This window comes from Trichosurus vulpecula, chromosome 1, assembly GCF_011100635.1.
Source record: "Trichosurus vulpecula isolate mTriVul1 chromosome 1, mTriVul1.pri, whole genome shotgun sequence".
Taxonomy (NCBI): Eukaryota; Metazoa; Chordata; class Mammalia; order Diprotodontia; family Phalangeridae; genus Trichosurus; species Trichosurus vulpecula.
The window spans coordinates 3,718,088-3,744,564 of record NC_050573.1 but is presented as its reverse complement, the minus strand read 5'-3'; the positions used below and the strand labels follow the sequence as shown (position 1 = coordinate 3,744,564).

General features: G+C 43.9%; 1 protein-coding gene across 2 annotated transcripts; it reads left to right on the top strand.

Moving 5' to 3' along the window:
• Nucleotides 1-822: 822 nt before the first annotated feature.
• LOC118834910 (zinc finger protein 345-like) lies at nt 823-19,840 on the top strand. 2 transcript variants are annotated; one of them, XM_036742349.1, is made up of 6 exons: nt 823-928; nt 1,621-1,755; nt 2,397-2,483; nt 12,218-12,344; nt 12,848-12,943; nt 17,789-19,840. In XM_036742349.1, exons 3-6 carry the CDS (start codon nt 2,448-2,450, stop codon nt 19,627-19,629), a joined length of 2,100 nt encoding a protein of 699 aa, XP_036598244.1. In that variant the 5' UTR covers nt 823-928; nt 1,621-1,755; nt 2,397-2,447; the 3' UTR covers nt 19,630-19,840. The 2 variants fall into 2 exon arrangements, with proteins under 2 accessions (XP_036598244.1, XP_036598243.1); XM_036742348.1 differs by lacking the exons at nt 823-928; nt 1,621-1,755 and adding exons at nt 1,097-1,192; nt 1,558-1,620.
• Nucleotides 19,841-26,477: the final 6,637 nt, after the last annotated feature.

Genomic DNA, 26,477 nt, shown 5'->3' with positions numbered 1-26,477 from the left:
CTCCGCAAGGAGTGGATGTTGTTGAGTTTACCAGGCATTCCAGTTGTTACTGAGTTCAAATGCTTCTAATTCTTTTGTATCTAGTCTGTTCCGCTAATTAGACATATTTTTGTGAGAAGACAATAGCTCTGATGATTGTTGACTTACAGGTTTCTAAAATAAATATCTTTTTAAATGATAAGCATTTATTTTTTTCTCTGTCCGCCCTGCCCCACCCCACCCCAATAGAGTAAGAAAAACAAAATCCTAGGATTACATATGCCTGTTCAAGCCAACAGACCCCAGCCCTGGGCACGTGCGCATGAGCCCTGGATGCTCGGTCTCGAAGCCCAGAGGGATCCCGGCCCGGGGCCTCTCCCGACTTCACTTTTTCCCAGTGACTTGCCTTGATTGTCTACGGTCGTGGCTCCCAGAGGGCGTGTCTTCTTCCTCCTCCTGGTCCCCAAACCCAGGGAGGGCTTCGCTTGTTCCTCGATCTCCTGTCGAAGTTGCTCAGAGTGGACAGGGCCCCTTTGAGAAAGGGGGACACTGAGGCCAGAGCGCTAGAGTGTGGACGGGAGGGGCTCAGTCACCGGGCCTGGGTCGGGTTCCCCCGGTCGGCGGATGTTCAGGTCCCAGGGAGATCAGGTCAGGTCAGGCCGTGCAGCAGGGAAGCGCCTGGAGACCAAGGAGGCGTGGACTCCCACTAGGATCCAAGGCGGGATCCGAGCATGCGCACGGCGCCCCGTGGCCATCCGGACTACGTTTCCCAGAAGGCTTTGCTCTTGAAAGGCCCTCCCCCCAAGTACTAAGAAGCAGGAGGCCAGGGGCGGGGACCGTGACGTCACCTCCGCTTTGCTCCTGTGCCCCCGGGTTCCTGCTTCCCCTCCCTCTCTTCTAGCCCCAGAACCAGGGCGTGGCCGGGAGTCGGGGAGGAGCGGCCCGAGAGGTAGGAGGGGAGAGAGCGGCCCAGTGTCCTCTCCCGATCCCCGGGCCGCCCCTCACGGGCCCTGGCGATGCGTCACTCCGTCCCGCCCCCACGCCGGCTCTGGCCTGTTTACTTTTTTTGTAAAATGGGGGCGGAGCAGACTCGATGACCTGGAAGTCCCCAGTCTGATCCTGGACCCTGACCTGGATGGCCTTGCTTCCCTCCGTGCCCCGGGGGTGGGACGACCCCTGGGCAGGACCCCAAGCTTGTGCTCGAGGGCTGGAGGTTTGGGCCTTGGGGCCAGAGAAGAAGCTCCTCGAGGGCAGGGCTGTCCGTGCACAGGCGGGGGTGGGGGTGGGGGGACCGCCCATCAACGGATCCTGGGCTCGCGGGGGGAGGGGGCCTCCAACGGAAGCTGGGCTCGAGTCCTTCCCCTCTGCCCTCCACCCCCAAACAGGAGGTGGGGGCGGGGTCGGGGGGGGCTTAGCCTGGGATGTATTTGGAGGCGGAGGACCTGGGTTCAAGTCTCAGCTGGGTTGCTAAGTCTCCGTGGCCTCGTTTTCCTCCACTGTAAAGTGGGGTGGGGCTGGGGAGGGGAAGAGTGGGACTCTTCCGTGTTCCCTGTGAGATGCCCTCCCACTGTAATCTAGCACCGAAGTGGGGAGACGCGTACCCGAGACGGCTCGTCTACTGTAGAGGCAACATTGTTGCAGGTGACTGGGGGAATCCGGAAGGGCTTCCTGGAGAAGGCGCTTTAGTGAGGTGGCGTAGACCCTGTGAGAGGAAAGTCCGGCCGAGAAGGGACCCTCCGGGAAGCAGAGCCCGATCGCAGGACAGAAGCCTTTACTGTCTGGGAAGAGCTGAGAGGGATCGGGGGGGAGGGGAGACGCCCAGAGTTTGCAGAGGCCCTGGGGGTGGGGGCGGGAAGGGGAAGACGTGCGTAGACAGGCTAGGAGAAGGATGCCGTAGCAAGGTCCTGAGTCGACAGCCGCAGGCATCCCCAGAGGATCCTGGCCGTGTCAGGCAGCCCCCAGCCTCCCAGGTGCATGGTCCTGCCCCCTGTAAAATGCCAAGCAGCCCCCAGCCTCCCAAGTCCATGGTCCTGCCCCCCGTAAAATGCCAAGCAGCCCCCAGCCTCCCAAGTGCATGGTCCTGCCCCCCATAAAATACCAAGCAGCCCCAACCTTCCAAGTCCATGGTAAAGAAAGGGAGCGCCAATGTATGTCTAAGCATTCCCCAGCCCAGGATCTCCAAACTCAGCTTGGTCTAGTGCTTCAGGGCGGGAACTGGAACAAAAGTAGATGCTTTTAGATGCCTGATGGCTCCCCAAAGTAGGTTTGCTTGGATTAGGCACAGGGGAAGGATACTTAGCGAAGCTATATAACTGGATGGAGTTAAGGACAGCTTCCTTGCCTCTTGATTGACTGTGTTGGCATTAAGTCAATTATACAAAACAGTAATCCCTCTCCTGATTCCTTTTCTTCCACAGCTCTGCCTTAGACAACTCTATTCTTCAAGAGGAAGCAACCCTGAAAAGAGAATGACCCCTGTACTTCTGACCACCAGCCACCACCAGGTGAGGGTCTCTGTTGTCTGTTGTGTTCTTATTAACATCATTATTGTTTCTATGGTTTGGTCTTGGTACACTCATTGTTAGGTCCACAGATTCTTTGGTCTTCAGTTTTGCATCTTTTCATTTTTCCTTTGTTGATGACAGTTTTATTGTGTTATGGAGTGATTTGTTTTAACCTTCCTCCTTTTTTTGTTGGTATTAAGTTCTTTGTGCCCTAACACTTGATCGTGTGTGTGTGTGTGTGTGTGTGTGTGTGTGTGTGTGTAAGTCCCATGAGACCCTGAGAAGTACATGTATTGGCTAAAGTTTCCATTTAGAAGCCTCCCTAGATTTATTAAATCTAGTTTTTTATTTAATGTTGTTTACCCTTCTATTGAATTTGTGAAGGTCTGACTGATGATCCTTAAAGGTCTCTAGAGCCCCTTAAGGATCCATCTACTATATATAAAATTTAACTTAGATTTTCTTCCAAGACTTTGGTTGCTTTAATATTAAGCGCATATGTTTTAGATCAGAACTGCTTCATTAAGCAAAATGTCATTTCATTTCCTGCTTGCTTCTCTTTCAACAAGCATTTCTTAAGCACCTACTATGTGTCAGGCACTGGGGACACAAGTACAAAGAATGAAACAATCTCTGCTCCCATGTACATATATAAATATGTGCAGCATAAATATAAAGTGTTCTTATTAACATAAGTATATGCAAAGTAATTAAATATGAGATATTTTAGAAAGAAGAGGGCTTGCCATTTTGTGGATCAGTCAACAAGCATTTGTTAAGTGCCTTCTGTGCACCAGACACAGTGCTGAGTATTGAGGTTACAAAGAAAGGCAGAAAGCAGAGTTCCTGCCCTCAAGGAGCTCATGGTCTAACAGAGACAACATGCAAACAGCCGTGGACAGGATGAGTTGGAGACAGCAGAGACTGGCACAATCGTTAAGGGGAGTCAGGAAAGGAGCCAAGAGGCAGAGGTGAGGAGAGAGAACTTTCCAGGCATGTGGGACAGTCCTGGAAAAAAGCTAAAGTCTGGAGATGGAGGGTCTTAAGTGCCAGCAGGCCAGCTGGCCAGTGTCTCTGCAGGGGACTCAAACCTCTGGTGGGAGGGCCACTCTTGATGCAACATGTGGCCGCTGCATAAGCTACGGCTTTGTGGAACCACAAGTGAGAGCTGGGTGAAGGTGGATAAGCAGCCTTGAAGAGGCCACACCTCACTAAAGTGTCTTTTTTTCCCCCTTTTTTTTAATTAATTAGTTTATTTTTAGTTTTCAATATTCACCTCCGTAAGTTTTAAATTTTCTCCCCCTGCTTCCTCTCCCTCCTTCCCAAGACAGCGTTAATCTGATATGGGCTCTACATATACATTCTTGTTAAACACATTTTCACATTAGTCATGTTGCATAGAAGAATTATAAGGAATGGGAGAAGCCATGAGAAAGAAAAGCACAACAAAACAAAAAAGAAAAGAGTCTGCTTCACTCTACATTCGAGCTCCATAGTTCTTTCTCTGGATGTGGATGGCATTTTCCATCATGAGGCCTTTGGAGTTGTTTTAGGTCCTTGAATTGCTGAGAAGGGCTGTCTATCAAAATCAGTCTTTGCACACTGTGGCTGTTACTGTGTACAATGTTCTGCTGGTTCTGCTCATTTCACTTAGCATCAGTTCATATGAGTCTTTGCAGGTTTTTCTGAAGTCTGCATGTTCATCATTTCTTATAGCACAAGAAGATTCCATTACGTTCATGTATCACAACTTATTTGCCCATTTCCCAATGGATGGGTATCCCCTCAATTTCCAGCTCTTGGTCACCACAAAAAGAGCTGCTATGAGTATTTTTGTACATGTGGGTTCTTTTCCCATTTTTATGATCTCTTTGGGATACAGCCCTGGAACCTGCCAAACTGTCTTGGCAGACAGGTTAAACCAGGTTGAAGGTAATTAACAGGCTTCCAACCCTTTGGTGAGTTAGGGGATGTTTACCCCAAGCATATGAAGACCTCTTGATGTGGGCGGATGCGAACAGTTCTAGTGGCCATGAAAGCAGCTGAAGCAGGTGCTGTGAAGTGCTTGGAGCTTGGTCAGACATTGAAGATGCCCAGGTCATCCACTGGGCCATCCTGGGCTATCGCCAGTCATCCTGACTTTTGTCCTGTCACTGTACTTCAATGACTGAAAGAGAAAGTGAGGCTGACGACTTTGTGCCACCCTGCCTCACTTGAATCCAGTTCATGCCGGAGGCACACCATCACCCCATGACGCCCTTGGAACTCTCTGAAATGAAGGACAAACAGTACTGGAAGGAGTAAGGCAAAGGAAGACTTAGAAAGATGGAAAGGGCCACAGGCTTTCGTATTTGATCTGGGAGCCCATGGAGTTTATGTGGCAGGGAGGGGTGTGTGACGTGATCCGACATGTGCTTTGGTGTGTGGATGGAGCGTGGATCAGAGGCAGGCAGACCCCCAGCAGTCATTGCCACAGTCTAGCTGTGAGGTGCTGACTCCAAGTCCTCAGTCCTCCTCCTGTGTCCTCTTTATATCTTCCTCTTGTTTCTTTTCCAGCCAGAAAGCAGATCTGGAATACCAAGATTGTTCTCCTTCAGATGCTTTTACATTTTCTCCCACATTTCGCCCAATTTTTCCTTCCCAAATCCCGCTTCTGACTGCCTTCGCTAGTCCCTCTGAGGCACTCTAATGATTCCTTCTCTTTTGTTGTGCTATCCTTCGTAACCCTGTTTGGGGTTTTCTTGTCAACATTGCTGGAGTGGTTTGCCATTTCCTTCTCCAGGGGATCCATCTTGCTAGGCAGTCGGAGGTTAAGTGACTTGCCCAGGGCCACACAGCTAGTGAATGTGCGAGGCCAGATTGGAACTCAGGAAGATGAGTCTTCTTGACACCAGCCTGGCTCTCCGCGCACTGTGGTGCCCCCTAGCTGAGGTTGAAGTGCATTCCAGCATGGTGGACAGCTTGTGCATAGAGACTGGAGATGGAATTGTATGTGAAGAAAGCGGCCAGCGGCATCATACTCAAAGCCCTGGGGACCACTCGGGTGCATATTGATTTAGTTTTAGAATGTGATGTTCTTTATGTTTCGCTGCATTTTGATTTATTTTGTTTACTGTTTCCCAATTACCTTGTCATCTGCTTTGGGCTACACTTGGGAGCGTGGTGGACCACACCCAGCCCCAGTGTTTGACTTCTCCGGCCTCCATAGAAAACTCTTGTTTCTTCATCTCATTGTCTCCTCACCCCACCCTCCAGTCACTCTGCTGACGTCTATATTGTCCCTGGCCATCATTTCTCCTAACTTCCTTCCCCATCTTGACCCACTTTACCGGTTCAACATTATATTGACATCTAGTTCATGAGGCAGCTGGTGCCTCAGTGCCCAGAGCACCAGGCCTAGGACCTGAGTTCAAATCCAGCCTCACACCCTTCCTAGCTGTATGACCCTGTATGACAAGTCATTTAGCCTCGGTTTGCCTCGGTTTCCTCATTTGTAAAAATTGGGATAACAGCACCTACCTCACGGAGTTGTTGTAATGAGATATTCGTCTACAGTACTTGGATGATCTAACCTCAGCTGGGTCTCTTTTTCCTCCTCCCTCCTTGATTTTCACCTGCTTTCCACAGAAGCTCTTACAAACATAGGCCATCCTTGCCCTGGAGCTCCCAGTCCAGCGAGGAATCCAGAATAACAAAATCTTGACCCTTCTTAATGCCCGAGCATGCTTGATCAAGGCCCTCTTTTAAGCAAGCATTTCTTAGCTCTTTTGTCAGGCACTTTGTGCATATCTCATTTTGTCCTCACAACAACCTTGGGAAGTAGGTGCTGTTATGTTCCTCATTTTATTATTAAGGAAACTAAGACAGACAAAAGGGTAAGTGACTTGCCCGGGGCCACACAGGCTGGATTTGAACTCAGGCGAATCTTCCTGACTCCAGACCTGGCATGCTATGCACTATGGCACCCCCTAGCTGCACAGCCCGACCCAGTAAGTCATTAATAAATGCTTGTAGATTGAAGGAGCTGGGCTTGTTTTAACCTGGAGAAGAGAAGACTCAGGACTTGATGGTGATATGCAAGTCTTGGTCTAGGAAGCAGAACCAGGAACTGCAGGAAGAGGCCATTTCAGGCCTGATGGCAAAGGAGAACTCCCAAGATTATGACCAAGCCAGCCAAAGGATCCCCTTTGTTTTCCAGGTGAGCTCTTCTTACCATAATTATAAAGTTTTATCTTTCCCACATGCATCATTAAAAAGCAAAGCCCCCCTCGATCATTCTACAAGTTGGCCCCCAGAACTTTTCTAGGAAGGAGCTGTCTGAACCATTTCCACTTCCCCTGTTTCTAAAGATCTTTTTATTTTTATTTTTATTTTTTGAGCGGAGGGTGTCTTGAGGCCTGGATGGACTTAAGGAAGGGCTAGAGAGAGTCAGCTGGGACTCTGTCCAGAAGGTTAGCAGATGAGGCAAGTCCTCCTAAAGGCTGGAGCCAAGAAACTCCCGGAGCGAAGAACCCTTTTCCTTCTTGGGTTAGTATTGATTGATCTATCTCTGGGAAATTGGAACTTTCCCCCAGTGCCTCCTGGGCATGTGATGAGAAGCTGGTGTTCCACCTTACCAGCTGCCTGGGGATGGCATGGAAAGTGGAGATGGACATGTCTGGCATCTCCTGTTCAATGCCATGGCCTGTAGAGGATGTTTTCTCTGCACTGCTCTTGTGTGAGGGTTTTGCTAGTGACTGACTGCAGTTTTCACTGGCACTGAGCCCCCTACTTGATGAGGAAGGCATCAAGGTAGAACTTAGGGAAAGAGAAAGTATTAGAACCAGGATGCCAATGCCCAACCAAAGAGAAGGTTGTAACTGTCCCCAGTGTCTCTTTTTAATGCAAAACTGGAGGGGAGACTAATGGGGGCAGGCAAGGGTTGATGTTGTACCACCTTCTATTGTTGAAGCTCCCTGTTGGGTCTAGAAGGCATTAAGTGCTGGGGGTGGTCAGAGAGGGAAGAGGGTGGAGGAGCTTGTTGAGGCTTTGAGTCCCATGTTCTCTTCTTTGGGGGTTAGTGGAGTCATTAAGATAGGTATGAGCAGACAATGGGGAAGGTGGCTACCTCCGAGTCTGGTTCATACCTAGGTGAAGTTGTCCAACAGGTGGTCAGGAAGTCACGAGAAGACTAGAAACCATACCAAGGGTTGTCAGGCTGGGAGGAGAATCAGAAACAGCTTCCTCTGCAAGCTAAATGTAATGAATTAGACGTGTATTGGTCTTGTGGAAGGAGTCACCAGCATTCAGGCCGAGGTCACACTCTCCGAGCATCAGATTTCTGTTCTGTAAAAACTAGATAATTATACCTTACATGTTTGTAAGGTGAAGTGAAGTGAAGACAACTCCGTGAGGCAGTGAAGACAAGTGAAGACAAAACACTAGAATAATGTTAGCCATTAGACCAGAAACAAATGGCCTTAATAGTTCCTAGTAAAAGGTGACTTTGGAGGAAACTCTCTTTACGATTTCTAGGCCTAGCCAAAGGTAAACTTGTGTGAGTTGAGGTGGAAGTAACATGGAGGCCACTCCAGGAAAGATGCTGAATTAGTCTGAGACTGTGCAGTGCCAAAGAAATAGCAGAAGCAGGTGGGAGTGTTTCATCTAATCAAAATCCTATTTGTTATTAATGCAGTGTTACTGCTGTTTCTTTAAATGTAAATTAATACTTGATCGTACGTTAATAATAAGATGTGGAAAACGTGGATGATTTTCAATAAATAACAAGATAGAAAGGTGTGACTTAGTTCTTCTGGGGGCAAAGTACATGTGTGTTTGATTTCTTTTTTTAAAAAAAAAAAATTTTCCCGTTAACAAAAATATATTCCCCAGCCTTCTTCCTCCCTCTCTTCCTTGAAAAAAAAAAAGGAAGAAAAATAAAACCCTTATAACAAATATGCATAATTAGTCAAAAAAAGATATGGCTCATTCTGCCTTCTAAGTCCATCCACTCTCTCTCAGGATGTGAGTGTTTTGGTCATAGTGATGTAGACCAACATAGCATACAGTGTCAACTTTAGCTATAGCAAATTATGTGATCCATTGGCTTCTCTTTATTAGATTTTTTTCCCTGATTTTAAAATGGGAAGAGTACTTACTTGTGCTGTTTGCCTCACAGAGTTGGGGAGAATTAATTCAGTGCCATACCAATAGAATTACAAAAAAAAATTATTTTACAGGGCTAGAAAAAAATAATTAAAACAGTCATCTGGAAGAAAAAATAGGCAAGAATATTAAGGGAATCAATAGAAAAATGTGAAGGAAGATGGCTCAGCAGCATCAGATCTCCAATGTATTACAAAGCAGTAATTCTCCAAACAGTCTGGTCCTGGCCAAGACAGGGACTGGCGGATCAATGGAGCGGGAATATGCAGTAAAAGACCATAGTAATCTAGTGTGTGACAAACCCAAATGATAAAAAAGTCACTATTTGTTTTTTTGTTATTTTTATTTTTTTTTATTTTTAGTTTACAACACACGGTTCTACATAATTTTGAGTTCCAGATTTTCTTCCCTCCCTCCCCTCCCTCCCCAAGACAGCATGGAATCTCATATAACTACCATGTATAACTTGCATTGAATTAATTTATACACTAGTCAAGTTGTGGAGAAGAATTATGACCAATGGAATGAATCATGAGAAAGAAGAAACAGAACAAAAAAAAAAAAGCAACAACCCAAAAACAAACACAAAAGAGAAGAAAAAAAGGGGGAAAAAAAGGCGAGCTTGAAGTGTGCCTCAATCTGCATTAATGAAGGCACAATGAATGCAAAAAGTCACTATTTGACAAAAATTGTCGGGAAAACTAGAAAGTAGTTTGGCAGAAACTAGGTATAGACCAGTATTTCACACTATATACCAAGATAAAGTCAAAGTGGGTACATGATTTAGAAATAAAGGGTGATACCACAAGCAAATTATGGGAGCATGGAATATTTTATCTGTCATATTTATGGATAAAGGAAGAATTTATGACCAAACAAGAGATAGCATTATGAAATGTAAATAGATAATTTTGGTTACATCAAATAAAAAAAAAGTTTAGTTACATCAAATAAGAAAAATTACAAAAACAAAAGCAACATAGCCAAGATTAGAAAGAAAGCTGGGAATTGGGAAAAAAATTTTTACAGCAAGTTTCTCTGATAAAGGCCTTATTTCTCAAATATATAGAGAACTGAGTCAAATTTGTAAGGATATGAGTCATTCCCCAATTGATAAATGGTCCAAGTATATGAACAGGCAGTTTTCAGAAGAAGAAATCAAAGCTACTGTTAAACCTGAAAATTGGTTGAAGAAAACAACAGAGCTAGGTGATAGAAAAATCCATGTTGTTTATTATTTTCCCTTAAAGCATAGCGGAGCTAGCTTACTTGTACGTACAAGGAGTCAGAGTATGAACTCTGGCTGCCTGAACAAAGCAATGAGAAAACTTATATATGTTATTTTAGCAGAGCTAGCAAGCCTGTATGACCTCATTTTTATGACCCCCATGTATGTTTAACCATGATACAAGAGGATTTTCCTTAATGGAATAGATTGTAAATATAACAAATTAGATAGTTGACAAAGTGTCAATTGGAATTACAACCCCAGTATCTCTGTGTTTAATTTGCCATTAACATTCCACAACATAGTATATGCCCATAAAATATTAAGATAAGGAAAAGTCACATAATTCAAGATAGTGTCTGGGGTCAAGGTTTTCACCCTTAATGGCCATGGATAGAGCAAGGAATACTCCATCTGGATTTTGTTGATATAAGATAGAGATATCTCTGAGCTTACTCAGAGAACAAAGAGACTGTTAGGATCAGGCTTTTCTTCTGGTTAAGTAGTTCAGGCCCTGAGTCTTATTGAAATTACAAAAATGATATAAAATAGTATAATATTTTCCACACTACCTACAGTCATATGAAAAAATGCTCAAACTCACCATTCTTTAGAGAAAATGCAAATTAAAACAACTCTGAGGTACTACCTCACACCTATCAGATCAGCTAATATGACATATAGGGAAAGTGACAACTGTTGGAGGTATAGAAAAATTGGGACAGTAATAGTGGGGGAAAAGTTGGAGTTGTGAACTGAGCCATCCATTCTGGAGAAAAATTTGTAACTGCCCAAAGGGCTATAAAACTGTTCATAACTTTTGATCTCTCAATAGCATTTTACTAGGTCTGTACTCCAAAGAAGTCAAAGAAAAAGGTAAAGGACATAAATGTATAAAAATACAACAGTTCTTTTTGCAGTGACAAAGAATTGGAAATTGAGGGGATGCCCTTCTGTTGGGGAATAAATGAATAAGTTATGGGATATGATTGTGAGGGAATACTATTGTGCCATAAGAAATGACAAGCAGGATGGTTTCAGAAAAAAACTTGATAAGATTTATACGAACTCGGGCAAAGTGAAGTGAGCAGAACCAGGAGAACACTGTGTACAGTAGTAACAGCAATGCTGTACAGTGACCAGCTGTGAATGGCTTGGCCGTTCTGATCAGTATGGTGATTCAAGACAGTTCCAAAGGACTTAAGATGAAAAATGCTGTCCACCAGAAAGAACTGAAGGCATATGAATGCCAGTTGAAGCATGCTTTTTAAAAACTTTCTTTATTCCTCTTTTTTCAGTCTGTGTTTTCTTTTGCAACATGGCTAATATAGAAATGTTTTGCATGACTATCAAATTGCATTCTTAAGGGGGGAGGAGGACAGGGGAGGATGGAGAGAATTTGGAACTCCAAATTTTAAAAGAATGAATGTTAAAAATTTTTTTACATGTAATTGAAAAAGTAAAAAAACTTAAATGTAAAAAAGAAAAAAGTTAAGCACTTTTTATAACGCAGAACATATTTAAACAAAGCAATTACTTCACTGCGTGTTTCAGAATCTAGTATAAACTGAGTCATAGCTGGTGGTGTTCAGTCCTGTCTGACTCTTCGTGACCCCATGTGGGGTTTTCTTGGCAGAGGTAGCAGAGTGGTTTGCCATTTCCTTCTCCAGCTCATTTTACAGATGGAAACCAAGGCAGACAGGGTTAAATGACTTGCCCAGGATCACACAGCTAGTAAGTGCCTGAGGCGAGAGTTGAACTTAGGAAGATGAGTCTTCCTTCCCTCAGCCCCAGCGCTCTATCCACCGTACCACCCAGCTGCCCCTGAGTCCTCCTTACTCAGAATCTGCTGAATCCTGAACCTTTTAAAGGCCTCCTCCGTCTGGCCACTTTAGCTTCACATCATCCTAGCCCTGGGTTAACTTCCCCCCTGCTCCCTTTGGTCGTGCCTGGGGGCAGTCATGTGACTCTCCTGACTCAGACAGTACAAAGTTGCGTTTTTAAAGGCAGTGTCCTGATTGCCTTGATGCTGGAACTTTCCGTGAAGGTGGAGCATCCAGTGCTCAGAGCTAAGGTGCATGCAAGGTGGGCCTTTGAGTCCAGCATCATGTGACTGCTCAGACTGCAGGGCAAGCCTTTTATTCTTCTATTACAGGGCATCTTCATTTTCAGCAGCCTTTGGTTTGGTTTCCTTCCTAATCCTATGTATGTATTTTATGCATTTAAAAACACTAGATACCAGAATGGGGCCCTTGGCAAGAATTGTTAAGAACCCTTGTCTTGGAGTTTTCTTTCTTTCCCTAGATCTATAAGTCTGTACGAGGTAGAGTCCCTGGATAAGCATTCGTGTCTGGTGTTTCAGGAATCAGTGACCTTCCAGGACGTGGCTGTGGTCTTCACCCCAGAGGAGTGGGGGCACCTGGAACCTTCTCAGAAGGAGCTGTACCGGGAGGTGATGCTGGAGAACTTCAGCAACCTGGTGTTCCTGGGTGAGGAAGCTCTGCTGGAACTTGGGATCTTCCCAGGGATGGTCCTTGCTTCTTCCCTAAGTAAATATTTATGGGGGCATCTTCAGTGCTGAGCAACCATCATTTGGCCTGAATAAGTCTGAGATGGCTAATTCTTTTGTGGCCAACTGAGAGTGTTCGTTTGTAAGTAGAAAGTCCCTGTTTGCAAGTTAAAAGCTTTGCTTTATACGCTTGGGAAGCTGTCCCCATTGCCTTCCCTTAGGTCTTAGACTCTCCCCTAAAGCCCCAGATCCGGATATTTAAAGAACAGAAGACTGCCCTCCTCTTCAGAAATTGAACTAGTGAGACTTTTTTTAGTCCGTATCTACTCTGAGGTGTGTACCACCTTACTTGCTAGTAAGACATTCTAGAAGAGCCTCTTCTGGACCCTCCTAGCCTGCCCAGTTTCCCCAGAAGTAGCAAGGACAGGGATTGGGTTTTGAGGTAGCTTCTGTTCCTAACACTTTCCTGTTGCTGATGAGCAGGGCTTGTGGGATCCAAACCATCTGTGATTTATCAGCTGGAGCGAAGGGCAGTACCATGGAAGCCAGGGGGACGAGGCTGGAGAAGCAACTCTTCAGGTGAGTCCCAGCCCAGCCATCCGCAGGGGAGCATCCTCACAAGGTCATAGGACAGGGCACTCCCCTCAGAATTCCCAGGACTGGGAAGGAAATGTGGATCTGGCGCTGTAGCCTCTGTCACAGCCTTGTCTAATTTCAAAGAAAGAGGCGCCTTGGTGGGGGATTGATTTTAGTCTTCTTCTCTTTGGGATGACCTCATTCGCTTCCATCCTCTTTGCCTGCCTTGACTACTCATGCCTGTTTCTTCTCTTTTGAGGTATCTAGTAACTTAAACAAAATAACAGAATCCTGTTTTCTTCCATATCCCCTTCTGATTTACTTTTCGTCTGTGTTCTTTTTAAGATTGTTAGAATTTTTCAAAGTTAGCTTTGCTCAAATTGTACTTCCAGCCATAGTGATGCAGGCTACTACATCTCTACTGTTGAACACATGGGTTATTTCTATAAATGAAGCTGGGTTAATATGTTTATTGAGGAAAGATGGCTAAGGAGGGCATTGCTGGGTCAGTCCCTGCTGACAGCTCCATCTAATTCTGTCATTTGGACCTGTCTTGGGGATTTTCCCCTTAATTAGACATTTTATTTACCATTTGTTTTTTCATCACCTTCATTCCCAAATGTATCCCTCACTTCTCCCCTACCTTATCTTTGTTAGAAAGAATGAGAGAGAGAGAGAGAGAGAGAGCACGAGCAGAAGCCCCAGACTCACCACTGCCACAGCAGCACTGGTGCTTGCAGTCTGTGTACTGTGCCATAGCATAGGATCCACCTCTGTGGAGAGAAAGTGGGACTGGTGCACTTTCTCTTCGTGTGGTTGTTAGAATTGCTGGCTTTGTTTCCACTTACATGGTTGTAGTTGTTACACACATATACAAAATCTGTTAATGGGTGCAAGGCTGTTGGGCAGATTCCGAGCTGCGAGATAGCTCAGAGGCCAGAGAGACAGTGAGCCGCACCAGGTGACTAGGATAGGCATCAGCAGAACCTACTTCTTCTGACTGTTATCCTTTGACCAAACGTTCATGGGCTTACTGAATTTTTTTTAAGACAACTACTTATTTCATATGACCTTTTATATGGTTTATTTTTTGGAAAATAGATTTTAAATGTTAAATTCTAGTAGAAAGGCTTAAGACAGAGATTTTTTTACTGCAAGTATGGTGAAGCAAAACCATCCCGTATAGTGTACGCCTCTCACAGCCTCATGAATGTGTGTCCTGTGTCAGGGTGGGTCCCAGGCCTGCTTATCAGTCCTCCCTAGAGACCTGAGTGGTCAATGCTTTGACCAAAGTCCTTCAATCTTGCAGGGGTTTTCTTTACAACATTGTTTTCTCTGTATAAATTGTTCTCCTGGTTCTCCTGGCTTCATTTTGTACTATTTCATTACAGGTATTTTTCGGTTTCAATGACATGGTCTATTCTGTTGTTTCTCATGAAAGAACAATATTCATGTACATTTATGGGTCACATCTGTTTAGCCATTCCAGAAGAGCATGGGTGCCCCTTTAGTTTCCATTTCTTTGCTTCAAGAAAAAGAGCCACCATAAATAATTTTGTACATATAGGGCATCTTCCTCTTTGTTTGATCTTTTCAGTTATCTGAGCCTGGTAATGGCATTTCTGGGTTAGGGAGTTAATTACTTTGTGAGCATTTCCCAAATGGCCAGACTGGTTCACCTCTCCGCCAACATTGCATTAATGTGACAGTCCTTCCACAACCCCTCCATTGTTTGTTATTTTTTTTTGTCATTTTTGTCAATCAGATACGTGTGAGGTAGAACCTCAGATTTACTTTAATTTCTCTAATAATTAGTGTTTTGGAGTTTAATGTGTTTCTATACCAAGCTCTCTGCATGTTCAGCCTGTCTGTCCTTTGACTGGTATAGACAGGGCAAGTCTGAATAAATAATACTCTCTCCAATATCCTCTTATGTTTGTATTCTCTCCTCGCACACCTCAAGAATGAGAATTAGCAATTTCCACCCCTTCTTCATTCTTTCTACATTAGTATGTTACTTTTACCTTCTTATTCTCATCTTTAAACCCTCAGATCAGAATCAGTCTATTTCTGTGCTGTCTTTTTCTTAATTCTCTCTGTACCCTTTAAAACAAGGGTTCTTAACTTGGGATCTACAGACCCCTGTGGGATAGATTTCAGGGGATCTCTGAACTGGAATGGCGAAAAATAGCTTTCTGTTCACTGCCGCCTAACTAAGATTTGGCATTTACTTCAGTTATAAGAAACCAGTTCTTCTAAGAAGGGAACCGTGAACTTCACCAGACTGCAGAATAAAGCCTGACACAACAGCTGTAGGATCTTTGCTTTGAAGATATTAAGGCTCTGACGGGATACTTGTTTCCCTACCACTTTGAATGTTAGCACCATGTCACATGGGACCCTCTCCGGGGGACACTTGGAGATTCTTGAAAGTTTGCCCCCTTGCCTGTTCTCTTAGGGTCCCTTGTCTGCCACTCACCCTCATAGGCTAAGTTAGTCTTAACTAAGTTAAGGAAGCCTCAGTCTTCCCCTTTGGAATATTGTATCATAGAATCTCTTCAGTTCGAGTAGAAGCTGCCGGCTCTTGTATGGTCCAGGCTGTGGTTGCTGGGGCTTGACCAGCTTCTTTCTGGATGATGGCAATATGACATGGGAATGCTGGATGTTGGTGGACATTCTTGGGACTTTTCTCTTTGGGGTTTCTTTGAGGAGGTGATCAATGATTTTCATTTTTGCTTTCTTGAAATAGTGTCCAAAAATATGGTTTTTAGGGAGTCCACTCATTCTTAAATTTTCTCTCCTTGACCTGTTTTTCAGGTCAGTTTTTTTACATTAAATATCTCACATTTTCTTGTATGTTTTCAATATTTTTATTTTCTTTGAATATTTCCTGTGGTCTTATTGAGACACTGATTTCTCTTTGGTCTGTTTTAGTTTTCAGAGAGAGTCCCATTTTGTGGGTAAGTCTTACCATTTTCTGAGCTACTTATTTTCCTTCTAATTCTTACCACCGGAGCTATTACATTTTTTAATCTCTTGATACATTTCTCCTAGGTATTCACGTAATCCTTGTGAAAAATCCGTTTGTTTCTTTTAAATCTCTACGGTTATATTGTTATTGGGTCCTAGACTGGATCACTGGGCATATCTGGATATAGAGTACTTTTTTACACCAGTGATTTCTTTGGTTTACTCATCTTTCCAGTTTTAGTTCCTTTACTGGGCTTCTGAGTGGGGTCATTGGTTATGTGTTGTCTCTCCCCTGCTGGATCTAGCCTGGGCTTTCTTACACTGACCTCCAAGTTCTGAATTAAGCCTCCCTAGATCTTTGAGGTTCAGGGTCCTCTATGGTATCTCAGGACAGAGGGCCAGGAGCCTCTATGCCATCTTGGTATGAGTGCTGCTATGCTGACATTCCTGGTATCTTCTAAGGTACCAGCTGTAGGTTTCTCATCCCCTTGGAACTCTCTGGGGAAGCCTTCCTCTCTTACTGTTTCCAGGCGCAGTCCATACACTGGCCAGTTTCTAGTCTTGTTGAGATACTGGCTTATTTGCCCTGGCTCTGGCTTTACTGGTGACCCTCTTTTCTATTGCTGTGTTACTAGTACTAGAAAAGTTATCTATGGCAGAAAGATGAAAAACAAATTAAGAGACTGAGTATTGATGAAGAGGAGGTAGGAGTATTTTGTAGGTGATAAGATAACTGAGTAACAGTTAGAAAATGAGTCTAAAAACTAATGGAGATGACTTATCACAATAGCAGCGTACAAGTATATACCCTCTCTGGATATTCAGATTCATCCAGCGTTGCCTACCTCGCTTCTATCTACTGTACATTTCTTTTTATATAGAAGAGCCACCATCCAGATATGGAGACAGCCAGCTGGTGTAGTGGTAGAGTGCTGTGCCTGGAGTCAGTGAGACCTGAATTCAAATCTGGCTTCAGACATTTACTATCTGGGTGACCCTAGGAAGTCACTTACTCCCTTCCTGCCTTGGTTTCCTTATCTGTATGACGAGAGTAATAATCACCTACCTTCCAAGATTGTTGTGAGGATCAGATAAGAAAATCTTTGTAAAGCGCTTAGAACAGGCCTGCACGTAGGAGATGCTGTATATGGTAGCTGTCACCAAGATAACCTCTTGTGCCATACTGAGTCTGACTTGGGACATCTGCCAGGTCTGTTCTGTGTGGTCGGTTCTGTTCATCCACATCAATATAGCCAAGGGGCTTGAACTCTCGTCCCCTATGCCGTTCAAGTCTTGGGGACAACTTCCTTAGCTTTTAGGAAGAGAACTAGGCTAACTTCTATGGTAAAGGAGGTGAGAAGAGGGTTAGGGGAACTTGGCCTATCACATCTACCAATACTGTATTATTTTCATGGAAATATAAGATGACAGATAATTTTGAGAGGTATTCGGTATCCATGGATGGGCCATACCAACACAATCAAAATGATATTGCCTTAATCGGTAGTTTTATGCTATTTTCAAGCACAGTTCCAAGAAGTAGTTTTAAAACAGGAACAAAAGGTCAGGTATAACAAAGGAAATAATTTTTCAAAAAGATAAGGTCTAACATTGTAAGAGCTCTCAATATTACATCATAAAACAGTAATTGTACAGATTTCTACACTGTTTAAAAAGTAAATTTATGGAATGGATGAGATAATTGAAGTCTAGAAGCAAACTCACCAGCTTGGGGAGCAAATTATTCTTTGGGAAAAAGCTGTTTGGAGGGCTGCTTTGGGAGGAAATCGGTTTAAAAAATATATTTTTGCTGGAGAATAAAGCACATGACTAAGTGACAGGTGAATGGAAGATGTTTACATTTCTTATATTTTTCAGATTGGGAGACTCTACTTGAAGTCAAGGAATCACCTCCAAAGTTGGTCATTTCTATGGAAAAATTATCCCAAGAAATACTCAAAAGTGATGATCCTTTCATCTCCAAGTTGGGAGGAGTCTGGGAATATTATGCCAGGTTAAAGAGACAGCAAAGCAACGAAGAAAAATATTTTCAACCGTCAAAAGTCATGGTAAATAAATCTACAAATAAAGTGAAAGTCTGTGAATATGGTAAATATAGCAGAAACTTCAGTCTGGGACCAACTGTCTTTTCAAAACAGACAATAGTGGGAAAGAGTTCCCATAAATATTCTACCAAGAAAAAACACAAACTGTATATAGATCATAGAAAATATAATCAAATGTGCTTAAAGGAAATATATTCCAGTTATAATGAATGTGATAAATCCTTTAGGTATAATTTAGCACTTATTAAAAATCATAAAAAATATACTAGAGAGAAACATTTTAAATGTAATGAATGTGAGAAAGCCTTCTACCTTACCTCACAGCTTACTCAACATCAAACAGTTCATTCTGGGGAGAAACCATTTGACTGTAATATATGTGGTAAGGCCTTCCGCTTGAGAACACAGCTAACTCAACATCTGACGATCCATACTGGTGAGAAGCCTTATGAGTGTAATGAATGTGAGAAGGCCTTCAGCCAGAGGTCACAGCTTACTCAACATGAGAGAATTCATACAGGACAGAAACCTTTTGAATGTAATGAATGTGGGAAGGCTTTCCGCCTGAGAACACAGCTTAATCAACATCAGAGAATTCATACAGGAGAGAAGCCTTATGAATGCAGTGAATGTGGGAAGGCCTTCAGTCACAAAACAGAACTTAATCGACATAATAGAATTCATACAGGAGACAAACCCTATGAATGTAGTGAATGTGGGATGGCATTTCGCTTAAGTACACACCGTATTAGGCACCGGAGAATTCATACTGGAGAGAAACCTTATGAATGTAATGAATGTGGGATGGCATTCCGCCTGAGAGCACAACTTACTCAACATAATTATCAACATAATAAAATTCATACCACAGAGAATCGTTATGCATGTAATGAGTGTGAGAAGACTTTCCGATACAGAATAAGCCTTACTAGACATCGGAGAATTCATACTGGTGAAAAGCCTTATGAATGCAATGACTGTGGGAAAGCCTTTAGCCAGAGGTCACAACTAAATCTACATCAGAGAATTCATACTGGAGAGAAACCTTATGAATGCAATGACTGTGGGAAAGCCTTTAGCCAGAGATCACAACTTAATCTACATCAGAGAATTCATACTGGAGAAAAACCTTATGTGTGCAATGACTGTGGGAAGGCCTTTAGCCAAAGGTCACAGCTTAATCTACATCTGAGAATTCATAGTGGTGAGAAACCTTATGATTGTAATGACTGTGGGAAGGCTTTTAGCCAAAGGTCACAACTTAATCTGCATAAGAGAATTCATACTGGGGAGAAACCTTATAAATGCAGTGAGTGCGGAAAGGCCTTCTGTCATAGGTCAGGACTTACTCAACATCAGATAATTCATACTGGAGAGAAACCTTATAAATGTAATGAATGTGGAAAGGCCTTCCGACGGAGGATAGGACTCACTCTACATCAGAGAATTCACACTGGTGAGAAACCTTATGATTGCAGTGAATGTGGAAAGGCTTTCAGTCAGAGGATAGGACTCACTCTACATCAGAGAATTCACACTGGTGAAAAACCTTATGAATGCAGTGAATGTGGAAAGGCCTTCAGCCAGAGATCACAGCTTACTCAACATCAGAAAATTCATATTGGAAAGAAACTTTATGAATGTCGTGACTGAGGGAAGATCTTCCTTCTGAACAATCACCTTACGCAACATTGGTTCATGATGAGGAGACACAGACAAGCAGGACAGTTTTGTTATTACCATATTTAGTACACTCCTTAACAAGGAGAGATCAAACTATAACATTCCATTTCAAATTATGTTCTTTGCATGTATGAGTTCATGTTTCTTGTTTAAGTTCATAATAAAAATAACTTTTTTTCCTAAAGAATTGGTTCTTTAATGGAGGGGGAAATTTTATGTATATAATTGAAAGCCCATCTGCCAGAGCAAAAAGCTTATTGAATATCAGATAATTATTATTGGATAGGAGTCTCATGAATATAATGAACACAGGAAGGATTTCAGCCAGAGCTACATCCCTTATGAAAAATTCCAGGCAAAAAGAAGTGTTAAAGATGAAACAAATCAATCTTTGCCTACTTTCTCTCAGCAGCTGTCCCAGATCTTTCACTTCTTTTGTCAAGACAACACCATCCCACCCACATCCCCTACGTTTTGTGCAAGTGACTATGTCTTAATTCTAATTTATCAAGACTATCATAGCCATCGGGCAGACCTTCATCTCCTCAGCTCTGCTCCTTCTTAAAAATCATGAAAATCATCAACCAGTTTCTTCTGGTTCCAAAGTCAGAAGTATCTTTACTTGTATATATAATGAATATGTGGGTAGGACAACACCTGACATAAAAAATGATTCACACTGGAGAGAAACCTGATGTCATTTGTCCTGAGAGTGTGGTTTACCCAAAAGAGGCTGCATGGTACAGGATGAGAAGCATTGGGTATGGCATCAGAGGATTTAGGTTCCAATTCTGCCTGTCACTTCATACCTTTGTGACTCTAGGCCAGTTACCCAACTTCGCTGAGCATCTGTTTCCTTGACTATAAAATGAAGAGATTGGACTTCCAAGGTCTTCTTTCCTGCCATGCCCCAGAGAAGAGAATGTATGAATGCTACGTTATGGTTACTCTTATTTGGCTATGAGTATTGGGGTGATGTGTCATGTCCTTGCTCCTCCAATGGTCCTCTCAAAATTCTGAGAATTATCTGTCTCTCCTTTGTTCACATCACAGAGGAAAACTTGTCTTGACCCCTTGATGAAGTTAGCCCCTTTTTCTGTACCCTTGATCCTTTTCCAGAACTTTACTCCAGTTGTCATGTTCTTTCTTCCACTCTCTCCACCCTTCTCTAATGGTCTCCAGTAAACATTTATCGAAGACTCTTCCAAAACCAATAAGTCCAACCCATCCAAGCAGCAAGCAAATTCCAGAACCAGTAAGTCCACTTTATAATAACAGCAAAAAACCTAAAACACAACATCACAGCAGGGAGCCAAGCCATCCCATAACCTTCCTACCCCCTGCTTAGGCCTCGCCACCAACCAACACTCACAGCACAGCTAGCACATGTCTGCTCTCTCCTTCAGATCTAACCCCTCTGAGAATTTTTTGCTCCACCCTTCCAGTTCCTCTCCTTCAGCAAGCTAATCCCAACACATGTGACTTACGCTTCCTGTGACATAAGCAGGTCACATGGGCCTATTAATGGGTGGGAAAGATCTTCAAATTTAAATTACCATTACACCAACACAGAAGAAAGGAGCCCAGTTGAGAGAGACAAGACTTGAGTTCTAGTATTGGCTCTTCCAATAACCCACTTTGGGATGCTGGGCAAGGGGGATGCTTGGCCTCCCTTGGCCACTATTGTATATTGAAGGTGTAGACTACCTCAGAGAGAAACAAAAGATATGGCTGTATAAAAACTTAGGGCCATGGTGGGACTGGAATGGGTTCTAGATGAGATCTAGGGGACCTAGATGGGGTGGGATATTTAGGAAATTTTTCTCTGCTTATAGAAAAGCTTGGTTCGTTGAGGATAAAAATAGCTAGCCCTTATAGAGCACTCAGTTTTACAGAATATTTTTCAAATACTTCATTTTATCCTCACAACTGCCCTGACAGCTAGGTGCTACTGTTATCCCCATTACAGTTGAAGAAACAGAGGCAGACAGAAGTTGTGACTTACCTAGTCACACAGCCAGTAAGTGTGGGGCCAGATTTGATCTCTGGTCTTTCTGACACTAGGTCCAGAACTCTCCCCAAGCTGCCTTGGATGCTCCTCCTAAGGGGATCTTGGGTTTCAAAATCCCTTTCAGAATATCAGCCCAAATTCTAGAGGATCTATCAACTGAGGTGCTCCTCTCTCCCCATCCAGTGTGCAGAAGCATCAGACTCAAGCAGAAACAGGCCACTAAGCCATATGTAAGGATACCTGCAGGTGCATAGTGACTTAGAAAGCTACACATTAACATTTATATTTTATTCTTATTTTATTACTTATTTCCCACTATATTTTAATCTAGTTTGACCACACTCAGGAATATTGGGGGCCACATGTGGCCAAGCACATTTGACACCTCTGATGTAGAGGGAATGTCCAGGGTGGAAAGGTCAGATCTTCCACCTGATTATAGACAGCCTTGACTTCACTCTACAGCCTGACCCAGACCTTGGTCCTAGCTTTCTCTGGGCAAAATAGCCCTTGAATTCTCCCTAACCCTACCCCGACTCAGGAAGTCAGGAATTCTAGCTCCATATATAAGAATGCTGTGTGTGTATAGGAAGGGTAGGCATACGAATATTATAGAAAAGGTGGAAAAAAAAAAAACATGGTCACTCTTCTTAGTTGATGTGGCAAAAAAAAATGTAGATAGATAGATAGATAGATATCATGGTGAACTGGAAAGAAAGCAATAGCCCTGGGTGGTATTTTGTTCTAGTTGAGACATCATAGTTCTTCGAGCACCCAAATCCCTCCCAACTTCTCTTCTTTAGAAGAAGTCTGTCTACTCTTGACCAAGGCCTAGGTGTGTCTTTTTTACTTACTGTCACCGTCTACAGTAAAACTTCACTCTTTTAAAATAATTGCTGTAAAGAGATTTATTCATAAATAAGTCTGATGGACAGATATTCTCAAAGAAGTGCTAAGCCAGGGAGGAAGGGATCAACTGTAAGTCCACTCTCTCATTTTACAGAGGGGAGGGACTTGCCAAGATTTCAGAGGAGTAATTGTTTGATTTAGATAAGGTATGTATTAAGTGCTTACCACATACCAGGCTCTGGGGTTTTGTTTTTGGTCTGTGTGTCAGGCTAGCTCAGTGTTGGGGAGGCTCCCTCTCAGAGAAGAGGGAGAGAAGAGGTATTAGACTGACTAGCTTTGAAGGTCTACAGAGCCATTGTGCTGACCTCGTTGTATGCCTGTGAAACCTGGACAGCCTACCAGCGCCATGCCAGGAAACTGAATCACTTTCATTTGAATTATCTCAGGAAGATTCTGAAGATCACCTGGGATAAGGGACCAGACGCTGAGGTCCTTTCTCAAGATGAACTGCCAAGCAATCGCTCTACAGCAGAAAGCCCAACACCGATGGACTGGCCACCTTGTTCAAATGTCAAAGATATACTTGCCTAAAAGATTATTAGAACTCACACAGGGCAAGCACTCCCATGGTGGTCAGAAGTGATACGAAGACATTCTCAAGGTCTCTCTGAAGAACTTTGAAAATGATTGTGTGACATTGGAGGCACTCTGCCCAGCATGGCGTGCCCTCATCAGGGCTTTATGAGCAAAGCAGAATTGAAGTAGCTCAAAAGAAATGCAAGATGTGTAAATTTGGAGAATCTACCCCAAACGTTACATGGACTATTTGTTCCCAACCTGTGGTAGAGCATTCTGACTTTGTATTGGTCTGATCACCTACAGTAGAACACATTGGAACTTGACTCTAAAGTTGTGATGCCATTTCGGTCCACTTCGAGAGTGAAGGACAACAGCTGTGTGTGTGTGTGTGTGTGTGTGTGTGTGTGTGTGTGTGGTTTTAATGATGACTTACCTTTTTATGCCAGTTCCTTTATCACTAGTCTCACAGAGAATCCTCTTTGTAAGCAATTGCAACCAAGCACCCTGAATTATTGTCATCACTTCCTCTCAAACCCAGATGGAGACAGCCCAAGAGCCTTGGAAGAAGCAGTGCATGCCCCACCCCCACTCCCGTCAACAGGGAAGCCACAATTCGAGGAAGGAGAGATGGTCCCCCATCTACAGAGGCTGCTAGAAGGCACCGCAGTGTAGGGAGACTTAGGCCTGAAGTCAGGAAGGGCTAATTCCTCATGAGGCCACTGGGAGCCGAGGGCACCCCACAGTGCACAGTCAGGAAACCCTAAATTCAAATCCAGTCTCAGACACTTACTAGCTATGATTCACTTCTCCTCTGCCCATTGCCTCAACTAAAATGAGGATCATGAGAGCACCTGACTCAGGGTTGTTGTAAAGCTCAAATGAGATATTTGTAAAGCACCTAGTGCCTGGTGCACAGTAGGTGCTAAATAACGATTCTCTTCTCCTCCCCTTCCTGCCCCCCTCCCCAGCCTAAGGGCCAGGTACGCTACTTCACTGAAGCAGTGGGCACCTCAAAGCACAGACAGGAGGCAACACGTGCCAGGCAAGGCAGATGGCAACCACCTTGGTCACCATCTCCCTACAGACCCCACTCTGGATAGTCTGGGACCCTGGACCCAAGAGCTCTGGGAAAAACCCTGCCCTTCAGAGTACCAGCCCTACTTCCAGACTGGTTCCCACAGCCATTGTTGAAGAGATGAGGACCCATGTTCCTGAACAGCACTGACACTAACTGTCACCAGTGGGCATGTAAGCTCTGGAAGTGGCAGCACCCTCTAGCCTATGGCCCTGCTTCCATCTCAGCCTCCACAGCCATCATGTCAGGAAGTAGACCTATGGAGATGCTGCCTGGCCACGGCTCCAGAAGACCCATAGAAGAGAGCTTTTCTCACCAAAGTCCTTGGCTGTGTCCAGTGGTTCCAGCTCAGAAGCTGATTTGTATTGGTGAAGAAGGCATTAGAGGCAGGGCATTGCCAGCCATCTTGTTGCTGCATCTTGAGGCTCATAGCCCCTCAGACAGGCCATTTCCCACCCCACTGCTTCACTGTGTTCCTTCTCTTTCCTCCCTTTCTTCTGTCCTCTTGCTTTTCAGCCTTCTTGTGTGTGTTGTCTCCACCATTAGAAGGCAGCTAGATGGTGCAGGGGATAGAGTATCAGGCCTGGAGCTAGGAAGACCTGAGTTCAAATCCAGCTTTAGACACTAGTGTGACCCTGGCAAGTCACTTAACCCTGCTTGCCTCAGTTTCTTCATCTGTAAAATGGACCAGAGAAGAAAATGGCAAACTACTCTAGTATCTTTGCCAAGGAAACTCCAGATGGAGTGACAGAGTCAGACACAGCCGAAACTCAATGACAAAGCACTTAATTGATGTTTTTTCAATTCATTTCTCCTGAACCAAGAAGGTTATTGCAGTTAATCATCATTTGGCTTGCTTTTGGGCTGTTTTCTTGTACATCATCGAAGTCGTGTGTGGTTTTTTCTGCTGGCCTTCCTGTTTTCACTCTGCATAAGTCAATGTACTTCCATACTGCTTTGAGTCCCTCTTATTTGTTGTTTCTTACAACAACAACAAAAATCCATTCCATTTAGCATTTGATTAGCCATTCCCCAACTGGCAGACATCCACTTTATTTCCAGGTCTTTGTGATTCTCAGAGCAAGAGGTGGAAAATTATTGTCCAGCATAACTAGCTGACATGGTGGATGGAGTCAGCAAGCCTAGAGTTCAAATCTGGCCCGAGACATTAGCTGTGGTGTAGCTGTGGCCAGGTCACCCAGCCTCTCCAGCCTCCTCTGTAAAATGGGGATAATAAAAGGCTTATTGTGAGGACCAAATGAAGTAAGGTTTAAAATGCTTTGCAGACCTTAAAGGACTCTCTGAATGTGCTTATTGAGGGTGGCATGGCAAGAGGATTGTTGTAGGTGAGCAAGGTCTGAGGCCTAGGGCCTGCCAGATATGATGGGCTTTCAACATCAGGGCCTCAGGGAGAGCTCAGCCAATTAGCATGCATTTGTTCAATCAGTAAAGATTTACTAAGTACCGCTATGTGCTAAGTAAGCGTAGTGGGTACAGAAAAAGCCTACAACAGTGTCTGGCTTCAAGGAGCTCCTATTTTAGTAAGAGAAACATCATACAAATAATGAGGTCTGGACGCAGTAGGTAATCTCAGGACAAGGCCCGAGCAGTGTAGAGGACCAGCAAGGGACTCCTGCACAAGTGGGATGAACTGAGTCTTGAAAAATGAGGAAATTAAGATGAAGGGGTAGGGGCAGAGCATTCTAGGCATGGGGTCAGGTCTGACCATATCAGCCCCTTATTCAATAAACTTCAGTGGCTTTCTATTATCTCCTGGATCAAATAGAAAATCCTCTGGCATTCAAAGCCCTTCATATGCTGGCTCCCCTCCCCCAAACACCTTTCTAGGCTCCTTACACCTTCCTCCCCTCCTTTTATTGCATGATCTAGTAATGCCAGCCTTCTTGCCATTCCTAGCACAACCCTCCCATTTCTTACCTCTGGACGTTTTCTCAGGCTATCCCCATGCCTGAAATGCTTTCCCTCCTGGTCTCTACCTCCAGTCTTCTCTGGTTTCACTCAAGTCTCAGCGAAAGTCCCACCTTCTGCAAGAAGCCCTTTCCAATTCTTGCTGAAGGTGCGAGGAATGACTGGAGCTCAGGGTAGAGTGTCAAGCCTGTGCTTTTTAAACATCACATTGGATGAATTAGAGTGCAGAGAGACTTAAATGAGACCAGTCAGAAAGCTATTGAAGTAGGCCAGGAGAGGGGGTGAGGGCCTGACATGGCTGCATTGGGGACACAATGATGGAAATAACAAGATTTGGCAGTGACTGGTGACACAGGATGGATGGAAGTGAGGAGT

Coding starts and splice junctions, on each gene's coding strand:
- LOC118834910 (XM_036742348.1), top strand. CDS start 1,115: ATGGCCTTGCTTCCCTCCGTGCCCCGGGGGTGGGACGACCCCTGGGCA. Junction 1,193..1,557: donor CTTGTGCTCGAGGGCTGGAG/GTTTGGGCCTTG, acceptor ACTGTAATCTAG/CACCGAAGTGGGGAGACGCG. Junction 12,944..17,788: donor CTGGAGAAGCAACTCTTCAG/GTGAGTCCCAGC, acceptor TATATTTTTCAG/ATTGGGAGACTCTACTTGAA.